This window comes from Schistosoma haematobium, chromosome ZW, assembly GCF_000699445.3.
Source record: "Schistosoma haematobium chromosome ZW, whole genome shotgun sequence".
In the NCBI taxonomy this organism is placed as follows: Eukaryota; Metazoa; Platyhelminthes; class Trematoda; order Strigeidida; family Schistosomatidae; genus Schistosoma; species Schistosoma haematobium.
Genome location: NC_067195.1, coordinates 69627336 through 69649841, shown reverse-complemented (window position 1 = coordinate 69649841; position 22506 = coordinate 69627336). Strand labels below are relative to the sequence as shown.

Sequence of the window (22506 nt, the reverse complement as noted above, 5' to 3'; positions counted from 1 at the left end):
GTTAAACCAGACTAGCGGAATTTACCATGTTCTCTAGTTTTCGATCTTCTCTGAAAATACGAAATCAATACTAATGGATCTGCAGTGACGTTTTGTTACAAACTCACTTCACTCTGATCTAAACCCGTATACCTTGAAAGGTAGCTTATAATCAAAGCCATTCATTGCAATTCAAGGTACCAGGTTTTAAAACAAATGGAACATTAGATCAATTTGCGGACAAATATAGTTACTGGTGACCTCTTCTTGATTCATATGACCCATACCTATTTTATGATTAGATGATTACAAGCTAAATTTTATGATAATTAGAATGCGTATTGATATGCTATCCTCAAACACAATGTATACTTACCTTTAATCTTAAATGAGTCAAACCAAAACTCTATCACTCCCACCTGCGTCACTGCCCATAATAATTGTTTTCTCACTTACATGCTTCTGAATATTCAAGCTGGTGGGTGTTTGGTTAAATACAGGTTTTAAGTTGGATGTTCCTGGTTCCCCAACAATTCGAAACACATATACGCCTTCACTATCTGGACTTACTGTAGATCGTCTCCTAGATGCTGACTTAGGATTACTTCTGATTGCTCCCTTCAGGGAAGTCTTCAAGATAACGGGACTTTCAGACATAACAGGAATGACATGAGGATATATTGTATTGTCAATTTGCCTCGTTTGATATACTATCTTTAAAGGGTTTGAATTCATTCTATCTAAAGATCTGGATTCTCCGTTTGGATGAGATCGGGTGAAATTGGTCGTTTTACGAGATTTAATCAAATCTCGATTTAAACGATTGTCTCGAGTATTTGTTATTTTAACGTCGTAAAGTTTTCCATGAAATTGCTGAATACTGTCAGGTTTCGGTAGAATTATGGGTTGTGAAGTAAGGTCTGCACTACTTGTACTAGATGTATCTTGATTATCATTTTCGAAAAGGCCCCACTTACTGAGACTTTTAACAAGTATCTTTGGATCAATGAAATATTCCCGTTCATATCTATCATCTAATTCGCTGCATACATGTTTTTGTTTTTCATACAACTTAGCTAGATTGGATGACTTCGAGATTTGTGTAGTTTCGAACTCTTCTTTAACAGTAATCTGTTTAATTTTAGCCCAGCTAAGATGTTCAGTAGATCGAATTAAAGGTGAACTCATTGATGTTTGAATAATTGATGGAGGATTAGAAATTGATGCATCGGAATTCCAACTATTTATTCGGACACTAGACTTTTTCTTCCTAGTTATAGCCACAAATTGATAATCACTTGGAAGACGGCAATGTAACGATGAGGAGCGATTGAGGTGCCTTGATGTAATTGTTTCATAAAAATGCGGTTCATTAAGGATACTTGAAGATTCTGCATCTTTAACATCCTCAGGAGTAGCTAATGGTACTCCTTCAATTTTGGTGTATTTGCACGCGTCACTGTCAAGCCAATCTCCTGAGTCAGTTTCATAAGTACTATTTTCATAATCTGTTGTGACTCTATTGCATTCATATGGAGATTGAGTTAGTGGTTCTTCATATAAAACTTTGGATGGCAAGTCTACTGATTTGAGTTCTGCTGTGTTACATATCGGCCATACGTTTGCTGTAGAAATGATTGGGCTTTTAATAGGTTCTACAGCTTCAGAACAATCATCCAATGCACATATGAGCGTTCGTTCTTGGTTCCTTGAACCAATGAATCGTAAAGGATCAATTGTTAAAGGTTTAGGAGGTTCTAGACAGAAACGTTGTTTCGCAGCTAGCCGTGACTGATGAGATGGAGATGAAAATGGTGGAGGTATTTTAGACTGAATATTATTTAAATTGTCAGTACATAAAGAAGGATCACTTATACTCGCTTCCATTGGTTTTTGTGAATCAGAATGCACATTGGATTTGAGATTTTGAGGATCTGTCGGAGAAAGAGCAGCTGAAGATGCAGATGATCCAGTTGATTTTAAAATCCATAAATCTGTATTTTCCTGATTCATTCTTTTGGTAGAATCACGTGCATCTATTTCAGGTGAATAAATCTTGTGGTCATATGAAAATGAGCATTGAGATTCTGACTCACTTGATCTATATGACAAAAATATATAAAAAGTGAGTTCAATTTAACTGTATATGCTTTAAAACGATTGCAAATATATCATGTTTTGTATTTGAAATTCTTGTATGCATTGCATTAGAGGAGTTTTTATATCAGTATCATATCGAGTACAATTTACTAAGGCATTATTTATCTCATAGTAATAAAATCAGGAAAAAGCCATTGACCATTAGAGTGCCCATGTTAATAGATTTGATACTTCATGTGAGTTTACACTTCTTATACTATAGGCCAGAAATATTATAGAACCTAGGAAAGTGATAAGAATTCTCTACAAATATGTCTAGAAATATCCTGACGATAAGATACCTTCAATTTCATTAAGTAACGGTTGTACAAGAAGCTTTTATACTTTTAATCTCTTGCTTTTGAGGAGATACTGGACTGTATGAATCGAAGGGTCCGGTATCAATCAGTCCTATTGCCTTATTAAAGGTCTTCAGAAAGTTGTCACTTAAAATGATAATGAAGTCGACCATTCTTTGTAAACTTAGATATCTTCTTTAATCGGTATAGAGTGTTCAACAGACCTGGTTCTGTCAAAGGAAAACTCAGATGGAAATTTGTGAATGTATGATTATGTATTTTACAGTTGTGACAGTTATGTATCAGGATTTTTCTGTTATATCTATTTCGGGAATGTGGAAAAATAACTAGTGGATCCACTTAATACTCTAGGTATTCTCGAAGTTGCTTCAGCCTTCATAACTAACGAAGTTTACGTAGATAGAAATTTTGATCAGTGCTGCTACGGGGTAGAAATAACCATATTAGATAATTTATTCTCTCGCTTGTTTAATTAGTGCAAATTCTTCAATCACTTGTTTTTTGTTTCCTTAAAATTGTATATAAAAAGTGATATATTTACTAAATAGTACATCTTCACATGGTGTTATCTGATACCCTACGGATCAGTGAGTTATGAGGTACCTAGGGAAAGGGAGTGGTTTTGTTTGTCTTGAATCGTGTTATCAGTGCAAATCCGTTCCCATTGTAGTGACCGTTACTACGCTAAGCCCACATAACTTATTCTAGCTTCTGGACAGGCCAATTTATCCATTTTTCTTGAGTCACGTTTTGATCTTGTCAATTATTCACTTATCAATTTGACTGCTTTTATGTAAGCCTATGTATGTGCATATCTTATCCTATCGCCACATGTCTGTAGCTTATTTCTGTGTGACTATAAATATTGATTAACGTTTGATCAAATGGAGTTGGCTCACACGCCTCCTCCATTGCACGCCATTTCATCTTGCTCTCTTCTCTTCACTTGGTCCCTCTGATTGTCTATCCAGATCAATGAGTGTACAAAATATATGTATTCAAACATCCATTTTCGTATTTGACTTATTTAATTCCGTTATTCACTAACGCGGATTAAGTTGATAATTATATACGGGGATTGTTATGAACATTTCGACAGCAATCATCCATACGATAATAATGGAGTCAGATCTTGGGCCACTAAACTATTATTATATTAATCGACCTCGTCATATCATGGTTTAAATACACCACTATTGAGATCGATATCACTTAAGAACTCCAATTAATACTATATATTATATTTCTGATCCCAGTGAAAAAGTTATTCACACAACTCACATCAATCAATATTTATATTGAGACAGATGGTCACTCGGAATGGGTGTAGCATAAGCTCGGTGGTTGAGGGTTGTCGACAGGAAGCCTTGAACCTAAGTTTCATGCTAGTTGGAACTCGTTGGCAAGAAGTATATACAATCATGAGGGAATTGGTGTCACTGGTTAAACATTTAGGCCACAACTGCAGTGTAATATTTGCAAAAGCGCATACGGTGTGAAATATAATATCGATATTGAAAACGTAATGCTCATTTGTTAAAGGAATAGTTATTTAGAAAAATAAGCAACAGACTTACGCAAAATATTCATCTGTACCAAGCAGGTTCACACGATTGCTTCTGTAAAAAGACATCAAAATTTTATTAAAACAAAAAAAGTGTAATAGCCTGGAAAATTTAGTGCTACATCGTGGTTTTTAAATAAACAAAAGAGAATGTCGAAACAGTATTGTTCTAGTTGATTTTCTAAAGATCTCAGTGCCGTTCTTAAAAAATACACTCGAACGCGCACTGACAGGAATTCCTAATAATAAATACCATATGTATAGTTAGACAACTTCTTACAATTTGAGATTTCATCTTTTACATTTTACTTTCACTTGCCCTCCGGTAATCAAGTATGGATATTTATTGCAAATATTATTACTATATTTTATATTATGAAAAATAGAATTTACATAGCTTCTAAAACCATTTGTACATGAAGACAGCAAATATGATTAATGTAAGCCTATTAGTTACTTTTTTAAGTCACTTTTCTTTCGACATTATACACAATAATTCACTTGGATCATTAAATATTTTATTTCTTGACTGTTATTTCAATTCAGTTCTATTTAGAAAGACATTAAACATGATAACACTGTGAGAGGTATGACGGAATTTATTTATTGAATTGATTAAATACCAGGGACACTAAAAGTTGACCATGAAGAATAACGCAAGACCCACTGATTTGCACAACCATGGTTATAATTGATATTGTACAAATTGCTTACTTAATGATATCTAACACTTAGTTTACGCAAAATCCGTGTTTCAATGACAGGACAAGGATCTCATGGGCACTTACTGCTTAGCTATAGGCAATACGATACATTAAAAAGAGTTTAAAATTCTTAGCATACAACATCGTAAGTACAATATTTCAGGATCATCCTTCCAGTATTGCAGCTATGAAACGTCCAAACATGCAGAGTTTAACAAAGATAAATGAATACATTACGAAAAGTACCAATAACACATTCACTAAAACATTTAATTTTGACGGAAATTAATCATAAACATTCCTTAAAAAGTAATATCACAATTGTCAACTAATGTTCATGAAAATAACTTTGCTAAACCCAGGTAATAATATTCATCTACGTCTAAAAAAGAAAATGTTCCTCAAAGAGAAACAATACTTAGTTTTTAAGTTACACTAATTTAATAAATTTCTTTACCTTCATTTATGCAAAATTTGAATATTACATGAAAACTGTTGAAATTCACTATTAAAAAAATGAATAATACCAAATAACAATTGAAAATAAATTAATTTTTCAATTATTATCATTATTATCTGAAGTATGAAGATATTTATCAACGATAAGAAGCTGATGAGGTATAATACTTCAATATGAAATCATAGATTGATTGTGTAGTGAAGTTCACAAGGTGACTGTTCCTATATGAATGAAATGAAAGTAGGTGATTGGGTTTCTAGATAGATGTACTTAGTGAAATATGTTACGTGTGGTTGATAAACTGAAAATATAGTATATTTTAACAAAGTATCCGTAAACAATGTGTATGAGTCATCCAGATATAAGTTTTTAATAATTTACCAGCGCGTGTTCATCATGAAGTGCATATTGATAGTTTCCAGTCGCGTTGTTGGGTTGTGTAACTTTTTCTACCACAAAGTAGAGTAGTGAAAAAAATGGCGTGACCGTATTGACGTTAAAAAATGAAACACACACAAGTCTGCATTTGAAAATCCACTTAGTGGAATTATGTTAATGTAGAAACTTAACTGTAAAACCATTGTATTTTACTGAAATCGTGAACTGATCAGTGTTAGACCAATGCTGAATGAAAAGAACTTTGATAAGTTGGATAAAACGAACAGACTATGTGATGATGAGTCAAGATTTTACACTGAGTCGAGTTTAAGTGTGGGTAAGCCATAGTGCACGGGTCAATTATTCAGTAACATTTTCTTATCAGGATTAATTTGTATGCCTGTAAATACAGATGAGCTGCCAATATTTCTTTTAATATGTGACAATATCTCTTCCTACTCAGCTTTTTTGAAACGCTTTCTTTCTGGCTAGTTGAGATCATCAACCGTTTGAATGTACGCATACTAAATGTATCGGACTGTACTTCAGAGTTTAGTTAGTAGGTTGTAATGTAATAATTATCACATCTTTTAAGATCATCAAGCTTGGAATTTAATTGAATATACCACGAATGAACTAAAGATAAAGACTATCACAAACTATAAACTTCACCCATTAACTGATTAACAGTCTGACAGTAATCGAAATACAGGTCAGTTAACCAGTCACAAACAATGTAGAACCTACCATATAGCCGCATCGAGTCAAGTCTCCACTTCATATTCACATACTGAGATGAAATCATCAAGACAAATTTCAGAGTAGTAGAAATACAAACAGTGAATTAACAGAGTAAAAAATTTAAACACAATTTAAAGAATTAATATGTAGGGAAAGATAAAGAGTGAATGCATCTGTGCTATTAAGAATGATCAAAAGTCTAACGTTTCTGACCACAGGTTAAAATAATCGGATGAACCTCAACCACACAATTCGCATCTAACAGCTACTTGTTTAGGCGCACCTTAGACAAACACACCACCAAATGTGTACAGCGTATATCATTTTTACAGAACAGAAAGACTACGATCGAGAATAAAACAACTTCTAAATTATTTCATTACAAAATGTAACTAATTTAACATTTATGATACGAAGTATAAATCCTTTATTTCAATACGAATAAATCCCTATCAATCACCAGATTGATTAAACACTACACGTTAACATCATAAGAGACTTTGTAATACTATGGTTACCATAATTTCACTATGTTATTGATAAGTCTTGCTAATTGAACGCTATATTCGGTTCCTAAAGCTATTCTCGTAACCCTCAAGCTAGAACTATACAGCAACATGAACACGAGAAAAAAAGGTGCAGAGTATGCGAGAAGCACCTTACTCCACAGGTTCGTTTTAGTACAGAAAATATAGGGTTTTTATAGTATTTTAAATGTCCTTGGGTATCCTGAAGATTCTGGAATACTACCAAACATAATAGCAGTATAGTAATCAGCCAATCAGAAACTATACATGTGACTTTTCACTTTCTTGATTTTTCTGGCTAAAACTTCAATTGAACGCTGGTTGGATGGAATGTTTCTTAGTGTGTCCCGGGCCTTTCTTGTCTTTTGCGAGAAGTTTTCTGGATCACCCCAACAGTTATATGTTGTACAATCTCTGCGTATCATTTTCCAATACTGTACACAATTCAAAACTTAAATTGATATAAACAAGTAAATTTCGAATGTTTTTATATTTAGGCTGCTAAATGCATTTGAAATTCCCATTAAACCAGCCGAAACATCAAATTTAGCCATATAATCTTTTTATGATAAATAATCAAGCCATACAGTCAAAATTTTGGGCCTTAATTACATGAAACAAAATGAACAACAAATAAACATAATGATGTAATGAAAAGATTTTATTACTAGGTTATGATGTAAAGAGCAATCAATAAAGATGTACAGCTTAATAATAAGTTCTCTGAAAAGAGTTCCCTTCAGAGAATTTCGTGTTTTCAGTACTGAATTTAAATTGAAATTGTATACGTAGTTCGTGTTATACATTGACTTTAATTCTTAACTTTAGCTTATTGAGTTGTTAACGTTGTGAATCATCAATATTTTATTTAGATTTATTCAATAATGGAAATAAACAAGTAGTGTTTACTGGTATTCATAAAATATTGAATGACTTTTCTATTTTCTATAACTTATTTTGATATATTTAATTAAAAAAATCGAATTATGGGAATGTATGATTCAGTAGACGCCCAATTTCGAGATTAACAGACCGGATTCCGTAAGGATCGGTCGTGCACATACCAAAGCAAGACACTACGGATCATCGTCCAACAGTCAACTGAATGTCATTTGTCACTATACATCAACTTCCTTATTTTTGTGAGAAAGCATTCGATAGTGTGGATAGGAGGACTTTATGGAAACTTCGACACTATCAGTGATTAGCTGAGAAGATTGTCAACATCATACGGAATTCATACGACGGACTACACTGCAAAGTCGTGCATAGAAGACAACTCACAGACTCATTCCAAGTGAGGACCGGAGGCAGACAAGTCTGCCTACTATTACTCTTTCTTTTCCTTCTGATGGTTGACTGGATAATGAAAAACTTCACAGCTGAGGGGAAGCACAGAGTACGATGGACAGCTTGGAGGCAACTAGATGATTCGGGCTTTGCAAACACATCAAGAAATGCAGGTCAAAACAAACAATGTAGCAGCAACTTCTGCCTCAGTAGATCTCAACATGCACAAGGTAAAAAACAACATCCTAAAATACAACACGGGGAACACCAACCCAATCACAATTGATGGAGAAACTCTAGAATGGGTGGAATCTTTCACGTACCTGGAAAACATCATCAATGAACAAGGAGGATCTGATGTAGATGTAAAGGCAAGGATTTACAAAGCAAGGATAGAATTTCTCCAGTTGAAGAACACATGTAACTCGAAACAACCGTCTGCAATTCAACATCAAAGTCAGAATCTTCGATACAAACGTCGAGACAGTTCTACTGTGCGGAGCTGGAACCTCGATAACTACATACAAACATCATCAAACAGGGTAAAAGTATTTATAAACAATTGTCTACGCAAAATACTCAATATCCGTTGGTCGAATTCTATCAGCGACAGCCTGTTGTGGGAGAGAACAAACCAGCCTTAAATTGAAGAGGAAATTAGGAAAAGATGTTGGAAGTGGATAGGACATACAATGCGGAAATCACCAAACTGCATAATAAGCAAGCGCTAACTTGGAATTATGGGGGAAAGCAGAAAAAAGCAAGACAAAGAACACATTGCGCCGAAAGCTGGAGAATTCTGAAAAGCAGGTTTTCTTGCCACTTTGAGCTTGCCCACCATGATGACTTATTCGAGTTATAATGGCTAGAACACATTGTCAGCAGTCATCGTTGGAGATGTTCGATTGAAGACTGTCGTTCATTCTGGAGCACATTATTAGACTTGGATCATGTTCTAATTCAAGCACGTGTTTGTATGCGTCTTAGTGGACGTAGGAAAGCCACATCAAGAAAACCCACTTGAGTCCAACTTAATGATGAGAAAGTTAAGAATATACTTCTGGAACAACTAGAAAAGGAACTAGTCAACCATGAAAATTGTACCGACCCTAAGGTAGCTTAAGTATAATATCCAAAAAGCTGTGGAAATAACAGTGACATCTACTAGTAACTTAAACCAAAACGTTAGGAAGAATCAGTGGAGTTCAGTGGCGTCTACACGACCGATAGATGCTCGGAAACTAGTCCCATCTGCGTCAGAACACGAGGAGAAGCGGAGGTAGCTTAAATGTAGGCTGATAACGAAGCTTACGCAGTGATGATGAGCAGTGGTGTATAGCGAAAGCAGAAGCGGTGAAAAAGGCAGCAGCGATAGGTAACAGTAGACAACTGTCCAGAATTAACAAGGAAATGGGTATTAAAGATACTGCTTTTAGTGAAACTATATCGGAAGGAGACGGGACTATTGCTCACTTTCAATCCAAGGAATTGGATCGATGGACGAAACATTTTAGGGAACAGTTCAACTGGACTTCAGCCACACTTCCGCTACCGATTATATCCTCCAACTCTTAGTGAGGTTGAAAAGGCTATAAGTAATCTAAAGCGAGGGAAGGCGGCAGGGCTTGTTGGACTAACCACTGAGATTTTTGAGGATTGTGTTCCAGTCTTAGCAGTTAGATTAACTGAAATGTCAGCTAAAATCTGGGAACTGAGCGTAATTCCACCAGACTGGTCTCGGTCGCCGATCGTCTCAGTTTACAAGAGAGGACAAAAATCCCCTGTGACAGTTACAGAGGAATCAATTTCACCAATACAGTGCCTAGAATATTAGCCCCAATAATGATTCGACATCTAACTAGAACACGTGCAGAGTGAACTCGAGAAAAAACAGACTGGTTTCAGACATGGACGTGGATGTATAAATGCATAGACCAACTATTCACCCTTCGGCAGATTCTGGAACATAAACATACCTTTCGACATGTAATAATCGTTGTATTTCTTGAATTTAAGGAGGCTTTCGAATTTGTTGATAGTGAGGTTCTGTGGTAGTGTTTGCCATTGAAAGGCGTACGAAGGAAGCACATTAAGCTTATACAGGGTCTCTACTCGTATCACACTGGTCGGGTCAAAGCTTATGGTGAATTGTCATCAGAATTGGCTGTTTCAATGGTGTTTGTCAAAGTTGTTCACTTTCTCACTCATCTAATTTTTCCATAGATGGACATGCTTTTAGAAACAACGCCCATAGTCTGACTTTTCAGGAGTTGATCTTCTACCAGGAGATTCACTTGCTGACTTAGAATACCTAGATGGTATAGTTCTGTTTTATGAAGATGCTAACAAAACGCAGTCTTCTGACCACATTTAGCAACAATGCAAGTATGTGTGGGATGTGATTCTCTCGCCGTAAATGTAAAATTTTGCTTCTGAATTGGCTTGTGTCATCGCCTGAATTAATGATAGGGATTAAAGTAGTTGGACGTATTGACCGCTCCATTTATCTTGAGTCTCATCAGTCTAGATGGTCTGGTGTCTGATGAAATCTCTATGCGGATTCAGAAGGCTTGACTGACTTTTGCCAACTTGTGTCACTCGTGACTTAGGCAAGATATCCGTCTTCTAACGAAATGGCGAGCTTACTGCGCATCGGTTTGCTCCATCCTACTTTATGGGTGTGAAACATGAGCACTAAGAATAGAGAATATTCGTAGGTTACTAGTGTCCGATGATAGATGTCTCCAAAGGATTGCTTGAGTATTTTAGGAGCACTGAGAAAGCAATGCCTGGATTAGGAAAATGATGCTAGGAAAGGATGGAGAATCTATTGATAAGGTGGTAAATCTTCATCAACTGAGGTGGTTGCGACATGTGTTACGTACCCCCAACCACCACCTACCTTAACAGGCGATATTGTGTGGTGTAGAATTAGTCCGGGAGAAAGCTAGGGGCGACCAAACAAAAATACAACATTAGTCCATAAAGTCATTGACTGTTGGATTGAGCCATACTCGATAGGTGAAGACTACTTGGTTAAGGTCTGTGTGATTATCGTAACCAGTGGTTCAAAATTGTTTGCAACGGCGCAAATGCATTCATTCTTTATCCTCCTCCCGAATTCCGAGATTCAAAATTCCTCACAATATTTTTGTTTTCATTTCGCTCATTTATATTTAATTTTCCAGTTGTATCTCCGATACTCAACTATACTGTTTTGGGATTTGGCCTGACAACTTCATGTCGCTGATAATTGGGTATGACAACTTGAACCGATGTACAAATATACAGGTTTTACGTTGTGACTAATTGACTGACTATGAATAAATAAAAATCTTAAAAACGTCTTTAATGAACAGGAAAACAGGTGGAAAAGATAGTAATATGTTGAGTGAGTTACATTTCGGAAAATACTTCCATAAAATGAAGAAATCATTAACAACAGTCATTGTTATACAATGGTATATATACGCTGATTAATCAACTTAGCCACTATTATAAATCAGAAATATTAAGCAATAGTTTGTATATGCTCTCATGTTAACCGTTAAATATAGAAACAATCAAATCCGATTGTACGTAACAAAACGTACTCCTCCATCACCAAAAAAACAACTAGATGAAAATTAAAGGCTTTTCGATTAGATGTGGATCGAACTACTTTCAAATACTTGAAAGTAGTCTAGCAGATAAAATGAAATAACTAACGTAACTTGACAGGATACGAGTGATGGGCGAAATACTTCATAGAATCGGAATTTATTATCATGAAAATATACTAATTAAATACCATGCTATGAATTGAAAGATGAAAATGCAACAGCTTACATCAAAACAACCGATGAATTAACAAAATGAGATGCTTAGTTGAACGTTAGCCAATTAAGAATAGCAGGATAGGTATGCATATTTCTTATGGGAAATAAACATCCTGATTTAAATACCGATGTGTTGACAGGATATATTAGCATTGTAGCTCACTATATATATCATTAATGAGCCATTTATAATATACTGGTTCGTAAGTTGATGTAAAAGAAAAGTAACTCCATTATACAGTTGCGAATAACCATAATATGAAACCACCAACATGAATTCGCATTAAAGTCCATTTCTCCGAATCGAAACATAAGGATATATATATATCGAACTAATCGTTAAATAAATATGTAAACAGAAATATTTTTAAGAAAAATTATAAATAGAATATAGTTCAGGATGCAGCATAAAAAGAAAGCGTTAAGTAACTACTTGAAAGGTTATAAGTTAAAGGAAATTTATTCCAGACTTTAATTAGTTATACATGGTAAATAAAATTATTCAATTGAAATGATTAAATAGTAATTAACCAAACCAAAATACGATATTTAAAATAAATAATAATAAGTATGCGTTTTTTTAAAAAAAATTTACTGATAAATTTATTCATTCAAATAAAGAGCTTCTTAAACAGGAAGCCACTATGGCTATGAGAAGGAAATTATGAAAATATATTAGAAAGAGAATAAAGAGAATATATCGAAAAAAGGCTGAAACAAACCTGCGGTTACGTCTGAAATAATAATAATAACAATAATGATAATAATACTAAGCGCTACATTGAAAGTGCAATACTGTTACTATCTCTTAAAGCAATATGACCTGATAAATTAAACTATAGCAAGCTGAGAACATTTCATCTAAATTCATTTAAATTTCTAGCATTTGAAGCTGATCAAATAAATTATTGACTTCTTGAATTAAATTGTAAATAAGAGATCATGAGGCCGATTATTGTCACTTCATTCTCTAACAAGTTGCATAACAGCTAATCTGTATTACTTTCTTTTATCAACATTTCAGTTGAATTTTTTTCCATTTTGCTAACGTATATTCTATTACAATCGTTTTTTTCGCTGATTATCATTAGATTTACTAAATTGTACCTTGTTTGATTATAAGTTCAATATATCCATGAAACGGTTCCTAAATTTTACCGAAATTCAACAGTAAAGAAAAAATTTGTAATCTATCCTTGTTAGAATGAAGATTTTGAATTTCTTGAGTTTTAAAACCACCTCATATTTTTACGAATTTATTGCTTCTTTAAGTACAATATTCTCTCTGTACGGTTATTTATTTATTAACACTAACACTGTTACTATTATGCTGATTACTTTTCAATTTACTTCGATATCCTGATGTGATGTTATAACCAGGAGTGATAATTATCTATACCACGTCCCACGTTTATTATAACAGAGTAACTGCCTAAATCTTTCTGAAAAAATGTAATATATTCAGTTTTATGTATGGACTGGGATTTATATGAAAATCCATCTCAACAATTTTATATATATATATATATATATATATATATATATATGGAATAGCTTAAAACTCATCCAACTGCAGTATAATTGTAAATAAATAATGCAAAACGTTCAAACAATAAACACAACAGATTGTAAGGAAAAAATCAAACCATTTGATCAAAATATGTAGTCAAGACGCACTATTTCGTAAACAAACAAGCACAAATATTTATAGAAAACATGTTAATCAACAAATGTATAATAGTGTTTCCCAGTTAAATGACATGACGTCTTGAAAAAAAACTGACTCCACTTTAAGGAACTAAACTTTGAAGAAATGCGAATTTACTCCAGGTAACATACTTTATGGTAAGCGTTAACATGAATAATAAAATCAGAGTTCAAGTATCTCATTTGATCTTAGAAACTAACAGCAGTCTAACGGTTGATGGACACAAGGATGGCTTTTTCGAAATAACTCGACCAGGATAGAAACGTTAGACAGCACAACACTGATTACTGGATAAACCCAATATATATAGATTCACAAACACAACAATTAACAAGTCGACATAAAACATACAAATTGACAAACTATTCACTCACCTCATATGATCTACTACATGACTGATAGTAGATTCAGGCCAAATTGTAGATGTGTTTAATTCTACATTAGCTCTACGTACTACTTCTGGTAAACCTAGATGTCCCGTGAGACAACAATCTGGTCCAGGTGCGAAATCATCACGAATACCTATAGATCGATGCGACGATAAAGAAGTTTGATAAACCCCAACATAATCGCCTGAAATATCACTGTCAGTTTCTTTGTTTAATTTCTTCCGTTTTGTACGTGGACGAATATTATGATTATTATTGTGACTTGTTGGTGATTTCGAATCGTCCAATGGATGATGATGATTGCGTAGAAGAATGTCTAATGGTTTTGCTATATTGACAATGCCCATTACTTGATCCGAATCATTGTTTAAACCAGCTAAAATAGCCGATCGACCAGCACCGTGAATATCTGATCGTCCGCCTTTCTGATAATCACAACTATTCAATGGACTTTTTCGATGCATTTGTAAATCTAGTTTTGTATATGGTGTGTGGGATGCAGCATTAGTGTTTAATCCATTCAATTTCACAGGACTACTTCCACCATTTATTAAATTAATATCTTTAGCTGATGATGGTCCAAATGGAAATTGACCAGCTATTAATTTATCAAATAAATATAAGGACAGAATATATAAGAAAATAATTATTAAAATGTAACACATACATACACGTATGGGTAATGCATGAAGGCTTTTTAATTAAAAAGTAGATGTCTGAATATCCGTATATTCTTGATTCTATTTTAGAGTATAGTTGTATAATAGTAATTGAGGGAATATCATCATATAATCATTTGTAATAAAAGATTAGAGATAAAATGCAAATAAAATAGACAAGCGATAAATAATTGACAATATAATATTTTTAGTATAGGGATTAGTGGGGAGTGTAGTATTTTAACAATCGAATTCAGGAGTCAATCTAAGCTAGACCACAATTAAAAACCTAGAAGCACTGAATGGCCGTTCCGTTCTAGTATGGGACTCCTCAGTAGTGAGAATCCACGATTGAAGCTATACGTCAACACCGTTGAGTGCCTGCCCAATGGTCTAGAGGCTAAGCGTTCGCGCGCGAGACCGAAGGTCCTGAGTTCAAATCCCGCGTCCAGGATCGTGAATGCGCGCTGCTAAGGAGTCCCATACTGGGACAAAACAGCCTTCCAGTGCTTTTAGGTTTTTAATGGTGGTCTAGCCTCAATCGGCTGGTGAATTCAACTGTTAAAATATGACATTTATAAAAAAAATGTTATCAACAAGGCAATTGTATTGTGAAACCAAGAAACGGTGGGCAGATGAAAACTACTTTCAAATTAAACAAGCCTCCGGAAAACCCAACTTACATTATTCTAAGAAAATATTCTACATATTGAAAATTCCGTACATATTATAGGATAATCAAAGTGATAGAGCAGCTCTACTGTTACCAATCTCTTAATCGTCGTTATCAACTGAATCAAGCGATACATTTATCTACTTAAATAAATGTATAAACTACTAGTTTAAAAGCGCCTGATTAAACTGTGTAAAAATCTTGGTATTATCAGAAACCTCTTGACCAAGTTGTAAAAATTACTCTATGATAGGGAGTCAAATTAGAAACTAAGGAATTTTTAACAACTTTTATTCTGATTTATTTTCAATTATTAGTCAATTACTTCTTTTATTTATGTAATCCTTTTTCTTTAGTTTATTTATCTTAATGTAAAACGGTGATTTGATCAAATAGGCGGTTGTCCTGTAGTCTAATAAAACAACATCAATAAAATATCACTCACCGAAATAACACTATTTATACTTTGTTTACGAAAATTATATTTGAAATAATCTCAGCAATTGAAATTTAAATAATCCCGACGTTCCATCCAGCAAGCCGCTATCTGAACTTCTTCAAGCTAATGATGAAAGTGAAAATGATCAAAGAAAACATATTCTTTGATTTTTACCCTGAAGAAGTCCAGGCAATTTCGCCCGACGAAACGTTGGAATTATTTAAAGTTCAGTCACTGAGATTACTTCAAATATAATTTCTTATAAATAATGTCTTCTACATACTTGGAGCCCAATATCTGTCAAGCCATTTGTTTAAATATGGATGAATATCCTCTTAAAGTATCTATACCTACCTATCACATAAGAGCTTGTTATTTAAAATTTTAGAACATATATAGAATAACCTCTTTGATATTAAAGGCGATGAACTTCAATGGAATCGATACTACTCAGTAGATGATAAGAGATTTATCTAATAAGATTAAATGAGTATCTGCCATCCTACTATTGGCTAATGTGCAGTAATCAGCATAACGTAAATAGGTGGGTCGGATTCCTATTTAACTACAACAGCAATTATAAATTCAGGGTTAGAATTCGAAGGTTTACATTTACGATTAAACAATAAAATTTTTCACGACTCGTAAAGTAAAAAACACACTCAATAATTGCCAGCTTTTAATTAACGATAATTCGTAAAGAAATCTAAAGAATGATTGTAAACCGTCAGCAGCACATCTATAAATCTTTTTTCAGAACTGATGAACTACTATGAACCCTTGTACGTGATGTATGTACGAGACTATGAAGATATTTGTATATTTTAAAAGTAACAGTGTACAACTTGATTAGTTATTTAGACAAAAGCAGATAGGACACAATCTGAGATGTATATCTAAGAATCACGACAACTGAGTATATACATAGTCCTAGAATAGTTCGTCAACTGAATCTGTAAAGTAAAATCCATACAACTGTCACTAAAAGCCAAAAAAAAACGTAATGCACAAAGCTTGTGAATTCATTGAAAATATTATTTACAAACTAAAAAGAAGTGCGACTCAAGTACGCAAAGAGAAACACTGAACTTTTAACTGGAAAATAATTCATTTAATTTGACATCCTAAAATGAATATCCCATCAAAAATAATAAATGTAGAATAGAATTCAGAATACAAACTTCTAGGTTACTACTTTTCTAAACATGAGTTTATTATCATGAATCGTTCCATTTTAGATGTGTTTTAATTAATTAATTATCTCTGTCAATCGCGTGTAATTAGACATTTCCACAAAATATTAAAAATCTATTGTAAATTTAATTGATGAGGAATTCAAACAGTAACATCATGCTGATTTCTACATTTCCTTCCTACTCTGTTCCTTCGAGAAACGAAGAGCGATTTTTATCGAATACAAGCATCAAATATATTATGTAATAGGAAAGCGATATTTTTGAGATGAATATAACTTTCAGCTAATCATTGTTTAACATTTTTTTAATACAACTTCTTTGAATATTTACAAGTGCTTATAAAATGAGGATTTTGAAGTAATTTTGCATATTTTGATGCTTGAAATTCTTTACTGTAATCAACCATAGAACATTGGATAGAAATGAGTATGACTATTATTATTATTATTTAGTGTACAAAATGGAAATTGAAAGGTTTATAATAACTGGAAGTTATCCAGTGTTATGCCATGAATCCATTTAAAACTTTATTTGATAAACTCACCTATCTTATCAACAAAATTTAACATTATAACTAATAAATTTTTAAAAAATGCCACACAGATTTCTCACCTGTTTACATGTATTTATTATTACCTACCTTGTAATCGAGCTTTTAAAGAAGCTTCTGATTTATTATATCGTGATTCAATTAAATCAACTTTACGTTCATTAAGTCCATTTTCCAATGGTACATGTAAATGACAGTAAAATAAGTCTAAGTAAGAATAAAAAAAGAAATATATCAGAAAGAAAAAAATATGAAGATGGTTGTAAAAAGAAACTAATGAACAACCTTTTTTTCTACATTTCTAAGTATTAATCCTCATATTCTCAGTGTTCAACATAGTGTATTATTAACTAATAAGGAAATATAGTACTTATGTCATTTTTGAAGATTGTATAGTGCAAAATGACTAATCGAAAATACCATTAAAAACTAGTAAGCAGTCATTTTTGAGACCTGGGAGTCACGTACGGACATTTTGGACGTGTGAGCACCGTACTTCAAAAATCCTTACAGCCGGAGACAGAAATCTGTAGGACAGTGTCAGGTATGACATTTCTAAACGCAACCTTTTCTAACTCTCTTCCGTTGTGGGAAGGCATCATCACTTCAAACGCTGGTTATCTGAAGGAAACACTTTACTGCTGTTACAATCCAGCATAGTCAGAAACACGACTTCATCCTTAGACCACAAGTTCGCTACTTATACATCTTACCTCTCTCCACCCAATCAGCCTGGAATGATAGGGCCCAAAGGTAAGAATTTTCCAGCTAATATAGAGTGACTGCTTCACAACAATATGGAATCCCGGATATCACATCAATGTAGCAGTTACGGTTGGGATCTAGTAGAACACTAAGAGACTAATTAAGATTAGAATTGCCCTCATTTATGTTTTACGAATGATTATAATGAAATAATGAAGGAAATATGGATTTAATGGTTTATTATTGTTCAAGAAGCCAATATAAGAATCAAAAAATCATACTGTAGTTTTTATTCTCTCACTGAAGTTTACCACCAATCAGATAATATGGGTCAATTAATAAGTAAGTTAGTACTTCTTTCTGGATTGTTATACCAATAAATGAATGAAGCCCATAAGTATATACTTTATGGTGGCTTCAGATATGTGTATTGTTGAATCTGAGCCTACTATCTAGTGATATGGAATCCTGAAGTAATTCAATATCGACGTTTTCATATATATGTTTTATGATAATAAAAATCAAAAGATCCATATAAAACTGATACACAATAAAGTATCGGGGAGGAGACAAACTTCAGTATCTCTTATCGTAGGTAATTTACAATCTAAATTTCTGAAAAATTGATCATCAACAAAGTCGCAATTGCGCCTGCTATTCAAGTGCGATCCCAGCCTAAGTAGCAAGCTAACGTTATTTAAATTCACAGATAAGGTACATAATGATATCACCAAAGTCAGATTACTACTATTGGCACAATATAATATAACGTACGCTAAATGTGGAACAATGATGTAGTGGATAAAGCCCTCGGCTGCCAACCAGTATGTCGCAAGTTCGAGCCCTAGTCCTACCCCACTTAATTCCGTTAAGGTAGCCGGATAGTGATATCATCATCATCCCTTACACATAAAACGTGACTCAAAGCTGAGTACATGCATCTATACTTGATAAGTTACACCACACTTAGTGATTTCATATAAGCGAAGCATATGACTGATATTTATACTTCATGGCATTTAATTATCAAAATGCGGTATCTACAAGACTCAATCGCATTAATTTTTTTCAGAAATTTTAATCGGAAGCACCAAATTATACAAACTGAACAGTTTGTTACGTCCTAGTATCGGACTGGACTTTAAACTATTACATCAGTAAATTTATTCTTCCTTCACAAACAATATTGTCTATACCTAATGGTTTCTGCTACTACTATCCGGAAATTTATCGTGATAAATTCATCTCAATGTGCTGGTATGGAATAGAGACTTGAATTGATGCATATATTTTCCAGGTCTCAAGTTAATTATGACTGATGTTATTAATCAGTGTTTGATTTAATTGTAAGTTATATAACGGTAACAAATAACATCGATAAATGAGGTGTGAAGTTAAAAAAAAAGGAGGATTAAAAAAAAAATGGACAAATCGACTGATTAAATGGAAAGAAATAAAAGAGTAACAAATTTTATGATGAATACTTTATTACCTATATTTAGGCAAAAATTATTAACTTATAAGTTAACTACAGTCTAGATTGAGATTTTGAACAGGAAACATCACTTGAAAAAGGACACAAAATCGAAAGTTTGCATTGAAGGTACAAACGAGTTAATAAGAATTCCTAATTTAACAAAATATAGTATGAATACATAGTCAACGACAAGTTCCTTCATTGTAAATATGTCTCTGTGATTATGAAACAAAAAGACTTATATTTTGATAACTATTTACAAATGACCAGTAGCTAATTTTAAAAGTAGGTTTCATAACATCTGATAAGATAATGAAACATAAGCTAGTTAAGGAATTGAAGAAAAGTACTGGCGACTAGCATCAAAGAACATAGTAATAACAGCTTATTTATTTGAACACAAGAACATTGGTACAACGAGGCACCAAATATACATGCGTCATACAAATTAGTTATCACTCAAGTTGTGTGTGGGCTGGGTTACTATCCGTGTGCTCGAACCGAAACAGGTGGTTTCCTTAGGAGACCACTCTCCGACCATTTGACCAAGAGATATAATCCATAAGACAGTAGAACGGCGTTAGGGGATACAGTCCCATGGTAGACGGTTACCAACAATAGGTTCACTCGCCATTTGTTCCCACAGGATCATGGGGCCCATGTGCACCAATTAGTTTAGAATTAGGGTTTCCCAACTCCCCTAAGTGGGTCCTCCGTACTCGCAAGTCCGGTTTAAGCGCCGGACATTCGATTTTCGTCCTCTTAATTTGTAAACAACAACGCAGAGAGAAGACAGTGAGTGCGGCCTCCATGGCATTGGTTATAAACGCGTGGACATTAGTGAGCATTTTGAGAGCGAGAGCGAGTGTTATCCCCATTATCGGCTGTAACAGGAAATTTGGGAGTTTAATAATAGTGCAGGACACGAATGGAACAAATTCTAAAAAAATATCAATGCAACTGTGTTCTAACATCAGCTTCGTGGCTGAACCTCAGATGATTACAAATTAAATCTAAGAAAGTATATTAGATTATTGCCGTGTAAACACCTAACGTAAGTGAACAAACCAATGTTTTGAAAAAAGGCACCAATGGGATTTAAAATCACTGTTATTTTATCATGAAGAACAAATAACTTATATATGTTTAATTATTTACCCTTTTCATTTGTTTTCTTTGAGCTGACGCATTTCACTGAATCTTTATTTAAAAGGGTATCACAAGTAGAGCATCGTAAACAATTTTTATGCAAGTAATAACCAGAAACCCGCACACGTTCTAGTTGATATAAACGCTTTTGACATATATAACAATATGAACTACCCTTGCGTGGACCAAATAAACGAGCCACATTCTCTGGAATTCGAATTTGCTGCAAAAGTACAATAAAGAAATAATCGAATTAGTGAAGTAGTTTGTATGTAGTTAGATTCATGCACGAAGTTATATTAGAAATGAGTTTTACGGAGGGTTTGGTTAAAAGTCAATAATTTTGAAGAATTAAATAATCCGACTCGAAATGTTTATGTTGACGTGTTTCTTGTTACAGCATAATATGCAAGTGTTAAGTGAAGTCAAAAAAGTACTTGAGCGTTATGTAGACAAATTAAGTGAGTAGAAAAAACTTTCAAGGGTGATAGACAATATATGGGAAAACATATCATCTTGTTGAAAACTAACTATCTGGATCTCTATTTCGAAAAAGATTAGTTCTAACGATAAACGAATAATACAGTAATATATCGCACTCATCTTCTAGTCTAATACAGAATATAGTTATCTGTTGCATATTGATGTAAAGTAATCTGAATGCTCAAAACTTGAGAGTAACTAAAGAACTATTAGAAACCAAGTGGACTAGACAACTACTTTGTTCTAATCCCCGATAGCGAGTGCTCATACATCTCAAAACACCACTAAACCCGAGATCTCCAGGTCTCACTAGGCTTTGACTAGAGATTAGATATAAATAAATAATATATTTGTAATATCCCAATGAGTAGAAAATTAGATTTTCTGAAGTTTCGTGACTTAGTGTAAGTCACTTTTTCAGAGGATAAATAACCAAATTAAAATTAATCCAAGTTTAAATAGTTGTACTATTTAAGTTAATCAACTCGAAAGTCAGATGGGATCACACTTTACCATAAATAAACTGAACTTGAGAATGATGATCACTGAAATCCGGAATTTATTGTCTCAGTGATATGATGCCACTTACGAGATTCTAAAATTATGAGGTTCAGTGTGGCAAGAATTTTGAGACGTGCAGTTTTGTTTGGTGCACTTTAGTTTTCGACAAATTCTTCCTTTTGATGTTGTCTTAGAATAACAATTATTTTTCAAGTGCACGGAATTTCCATTAAAAACTTAGTTGAATAATGTGAATAAATTTTCTCTAAAAGAATTACATCAGATAGAAATTCCAAGCAACTACCAGATTATAATTCACCAGGATATCGTGTTGCTGTGACAGATATTCGAAATATTCACAGTAAATATCATTATTTGCAAATAACTACAGCTAAACAGTGGTAGCATTATTATAACATAAGTAGACAATCATCCAAACATCCACCATATAATAAGCTGGTTACCACATAAATCATAGAAACAGATCAGTAAATTCAATCACACAAGTTTCTGATATGATGAACAGTAGTAATGATTTAAAAAACAAACCAAAAAAACATTTAGTAAGTACCTTTCATTAAATTAAAACCTAATAGACTACATTACATTCGTATAATATCAGGCGAAAAAAATACAGTAAAACGTTGTAAATTAATT

The 22506-nt window shown here is 33.5% G+C and overlaps 1 protein-coding gene across 2 annotated transcripts in view; it reads right to left on the bottom strand.

Annotated features, from left to right (window-relative positions):
• Positions 1-22506, bottom strand: part of MICAL3_1 ([F-actin]-monooxygenase mical3) — a 99381-nt gene that overhangs the window by 1272 nt on the left and 75603 nt on the right. For both annotated transcript variants that reach the window (XM_051218843.1, XM_051218844.1), the window contains exons 13-17: positions 20875-21088; positions 17625-17741; positions 14003-14615; positions 4016-4057; positions 356-2080 (exon numbers count right to left, since the gene is read on the bottom strand). In XM_051218843.1, coding sequence (XP_051072314.1) covers positions 373-2080; positions 4016-4057; positions 14003-14615; positions 17625-17741; positions 20875-21088 — 2694 coding nt within the window. In that variant the 3' untranslated portion in view covers positions 356-372. The remainder of the gene's footprint in view (positions 1-355; positions 2081-4015; positions 4058-14002; positions 14616-17624; positions 17742-20874; positions 21089-22506) is intronic.